The 4,781-nt window shown below is 36.4% G+C and overlaps 1 protein-coding gene across 2 annotated transcripts in view; it reads left to right on the top strand.

The window, feature by feature from the left end:
- The window catches only part of LOC107721644 (phosphatidylserine decarboxylase proenzyme, mitochondrial), a 21,190-nt gene that overhangs the window by 8,165 nt on the left and 8,244 nt on the right, over nucleotides 1-4,781 (top strand). For both annotated transcript variants that reach the window (XM_016529756.1, XM_016529757.1), the window contains exon 3: nucleotides 2,568-2,733. In XM_016529756.1, the coding sequence (XP_016385242.1) occupies nucleotides 2,568-2,733 (166 nt within the window). The remainder of the gene's footprint in view (nucleotides 1-2,567; nucleotides 2,734-4,781) is intronic.

The raw sequence follows: 4,781 nt of genomic DNA, 5'->3' as shown, positions 1-4,781 counted from the left end.
TTACTGATTAAAACTTCTTAATTACTGTAACGTGAGAATTTTTGTGGTGTTACCAACAAATTATGGGTTGACTTAAGCACCTATGTTTCTAACCTTACAAATGTGTCCCATACCTTCGTCCTCAAAGATGTTATCTTTTATTATGAAAATCCAAAGCTATTATCTGTTGAATATGTTGTTAATTTTCTTATATTGAATGCAAAATTCTTCATTCATAAGCAAAAATGGCTTAAATCTCCTTTGTCTTTCCCCATTTTTCTTGTTGAATTGGACTCTCTTGTTTCATCTCTTAGACTTACTAATAACAAAAAGAGTGCCAAACTTTTGATGTATTATGACAACTTTTCTAAAAGAATGTAAGTTTATTTTTGCACTTTTATGTATCGATAATAATTAATTTGACATGCAAATACAGAATATTTGTTTTCTGTTTTTAGTTTTATATTTGCTTTTTTGTTGGAATATATTCATCTCGCTTCCCTGTTTCTGTATGTTTCTACAAGTTTTGCAATAAAAAATAAAAAAAACACTTGGAACCCCAACCGAGGTGGTACTGAAAAAAGTACCAGGTACTGGTCCCAGTGGAAAACCCCCAAAAAGTGAACCGTACCGAGCCGTACCGTGCCGTACCATGCAGTGGAAAAGCGCCATAAGTCTCCTCTGTCCACAGGTCAGAACAGGGTTTCATCCTGATTAGGGTGGACACAGTGTTATATTCTATATATAGCCCACGTAGTTGCAGCCCTGGAAGGTCCGTGTCAACCCAGCTAGTGCTGTGTCATCACTTTCAGTGCCAAATATGACCCACTTTACGGACACACTAAAGCTAATCTCACTTTAGCCTGAAGCACTAGCTCTTAGTGTCATACTCAATGAAAAGCGAGCAGTTGTAGCCAAACAAGACGACATGTTCCATCAACAGGACCTGGATAGAGGTGCAGCTTTTTTTGCATGCGCCGTTCTAGTCCCCTAACAGTTGTGTTGATCTGGAATGTTATCCGCCCGCACAGGTGCTAAAAATAGCGCAATGGACACAGAAAAATTTATAAAAGATTATTGGCGTATATCCCTCATGGCTTTAGTAGTTCTGTGCAAGCATCCTACTCGGCGTGACCCATAAAAACATGCATGTTTGTGTTGGTTAAATAGGTGTATGTTGTTTAAAATGTGGCCTTTTATCGTGTAGACTGGCCCAGGCCTTCAGTCACGTATTTCTCCTCATGTACCATTTCTAGAGCAAGTGTAGCAGGAAGGTGATGATACACCCTAAATGAGATTAAAGGTGTTAAGCAGGTGAAAGCAGCCTTTGATTAGACTGATATACGTGGAATGAAGCTGAAAGGGAGTATATGGTCAGTGTAGTTAAGAGAAGCAGTGCAAACGACCATGAGGTTAAGTTTACAATGGAGAATTGCTATTCCTGTCTCTTTCCTATCTCAAGTATCTTTTCTAGCGTTTGTCTTCTGCTGTTTAATGTCTTCTGTATGAGTGTCTTTGTGTTTGGTCTTTGGTATGCGTGAGTGGGTTGTGTGGATATTTCTGCATGTTTTATAAATCTTTCCTTCCTCCTTTCTACTGTTTTGATAGAACAGCCCAGTTCTGTGTTATATGGCGAATCTCAAGAAAACATGTTTAGGTAACATTTCACCCTAAAATCAAAAGAAAGAAAAAAGAAACTATATTTAAAAAAAAGGACGAACTTCTTTTTTGTTTTGTTTTTAACCCGACTGTGACATTTTCATGAAAATTAAGCTCATTTTCACCCAATTTCCCATTACCATTTCACATTTGGACTTTTTTTTTTTGTAGTTCCTATTATTCTCAATGGTTATTCTCATTACTGTACTAATGTCTAAATAATTTTGTAATTATGTGTTACAATTGTGTTGTAATTATACAAATACATGACAACATTTTAATGACATTTAAACACGTTTCCACAATTGCCGCCATAATAATTTATTAAATATATTTATAAGTAGTTTAAGAATATTAATTGTAATTATGAAAATAATAAGTGATTAATAACATTTATGTTTATATTGCATTGAGGTACTAGTTTTGGAAATACATGCTTATTTGTCATGAAAGAAAAAGAAAGATTTTATCAATAGTATCAACAAATGGAACTGCAGAAATACTTTTTTCCAGCAGGTTTTCACTGGACATAAATATAAATCATCCTGCCCAATCTCACACCATTCTTATTTCTTTTAGGGTGAAATATGATCCAGACATGGTCTTGAAAGAGATTCACTCTATAACAGTGGTGCTCAATCATGTTTCTGGAGGTCTACATGCAAAGTTTTGCTCCAAATCTATTCAATTACACCTGAACCAATTCATTAAAATCTTCAAGAACCTTTGATAATTACAAGCAGGTTGATGCAAGGTTGAAACTTAACTCTGCAGGAAGGTAGCTAGATCTCCATCAACAGGATTGGGCACCCCTGCTCTACAACATTTAGACCATCTGCACATACATCTTTCATTTCCACCTTCTTTATTCTTCATATGTGTCTGTCTGTGTATTTTGTGCACTTTGGAATCATGGATGTGTTGTGCAGGTTGCAGTTCCCACAGTTGGCCCTACGGCGGCGACTAGGCCAGCTGAGCTGCATGTCCCGGCCTACTGTCCGCCTTCGCTCATGGCCTCTGTCCTTCCTCTACTACATCCTGCCCTTTGGAGCGCTCAAACTTCTTGCCAAAGTAGGCTGGAGGCCCACAAGCAGAGTAAGTACAGGTGGAAAGTCTACTGGCTAGAGCCTACTGGCTGATGTTGTGTGTGTTCGAGTGTGCAAAATCTCACTATCCAGAGACATAAATGCCATCCATCAGTGTGTCATCAGTGTATAATGGCCATTTGAGATTTTGTTATGCAAAACAGGTGTTACCTTGTGGTTGAAAGTGTGTCAGTAATGTCTATGATTATAGGAAACTTACTGGAACCATTAAGGAATAATGCTCTAGGTAAGACTGATCTGGGATCAGTTCTTTTCAATCATAACCTAGAGAAAGGAAGCTACAAATATGATGTGAGGTCAGCAGAAATGGCTGCTGCTATCAGCAGATGGCTACTTGCATATGGACTCGCTGAGCCCTGAGCTCCATTGGGACTCGAGTGAAAAGAGCCATTGTCCCACGGTGCAGCTCTGAACTGAGGAACACTTTGTCTCTAGACCCAGTCGAGGGCATCGTGCCACGGTGGCTCTGACACCGCTATTGTTCAGTTCCCACGAAAAAAATTACCAGTCAGCCCATGCTGATGCTCTGAAGCAGATACCCTATCTCCAGTGGCAGACAGGAAGTTACAGAGAAACAGAAAAATGTTTGGTTTGTTAATGTAAATCTGTAGTTCTTCAGAGATTTTGGACATACAGGACTTTTAATTTGGCGTCATGACTATGAATTATGAAATCTTGTGTTGGAGCTGTACATATAACTGCCACACTGATAGTAGTACAAGTTTAACATTACATTTAGTTAATTAGCGTGTGCTTTTATCCACTTACAAATTAGGAACTTCACAAGCAATTTATCATCAGAGCCAATAATATTTGCAGTACACAATAATAAAGTTTAAGTATATTTAAGTAAATAAGTGTATAGAAGTATAGTGGGTAAAAAGTAATACTAATTTAATAAGTAATTATATAAGTATACTTAGAGGGTATATATTTAATATTTTTACATTATTCGTCATACAGGGTTTTTTTTATTTTGTTAATGAAAGGAGTTATTTATTATAGTTGTTTAATAATCCTCGCAGTACCTGAAAAATAAAAAGAAGCATAGGGGAACATTGCATCCCAAATATTGTCAAATTGCCAAAACTATTGCTCAATGCCAAACCCACATAAGACAAATAAAGCAATTAAAACAAAACCATTTATTACCACTAGCAACTGGAGTTTAATTAAATAAAATATATTTAAATATATAATAATAATATATTATATAATTAATATATTATTAGTATAAATGTATTAATCTTGGCTTTTTTTCACCATTTAAAAATGTATAATGACACACTTTTGGTTCTTTAAGAGTATTTTCTGGGTCAGGAAACATTGGACATCTTCCACTCCCTGCTTGTTAAACCCATGACTATCATCTACAACCCACCACCCTGTAAGACTCCAAGAGTGTCCACATTTAGCCTCCTGTCTGTCAGCGGGGATTGAAACTAACTACAGTAATCCACTTACTCTGAACACTCAGGCCAGCTCCTGTCAAGCATCAGCCTCCATGCTATCTGTTGCACTGATCTAGGATCACTCCTTGTCCACATCAATAATGATCAGTGAGCTACACTGATCTAAACACTCTTTGAATCCAAACACTGGAGCACATGGTGCACAGCGGGTGATGTAAAGCTATATGCAGGTGCTGGACTCAATGCAGCAGGTTTTAAAACCCTTTAGATGCTCACCTGCATTAACAGTGCAGAGTGTACACATCTTTTTTTTGTGTGCAAATTTCATAAATATCATTACATATTTGGGGAGTCGCACTACATGAAATTTTACATCCTAAACTAACCTTACCTTTTTATAAAAAGGTCAAAATATCTGAAATTTTAAGAGACTTATTGACCTTGGCAATCTATCGATAAACTGACCCCCCCGCATGAATGACGAGTTTTTTATCAAAACTACTTTTTATATAAATAATAATAGAAAAATTATGCCACTTAATTAAATACTCAAGAGTTTCAATAATTTTTTTAATTATGAAATTATTAATGCTTTTTCTATTCAGTATGATATGGAAAAAGTTAT

Source organism: Sinocyclocheilus rhinocerous, unplaced genomic scaffold, assembly GCF_001515625.1.
Source record: "Sinocyclocheilus rhinocerous isolate Xijiao unplaced genomic scaffold, SAMN03320098_v1.1 scaffold3411, whole genome shotgun sequence".
Taxonomy (NCBI): domain Eukaryota; kingdom Metazoa; phylum Chordata; class Actinopteri; order Cypriniformes; family Cyprinidae; genus Sinocyclocheilus; species Sinocyclocheilus rhinocerous.
This window is presented reverse-complemented; position numbering and strand designations above follow the sequence as displayed.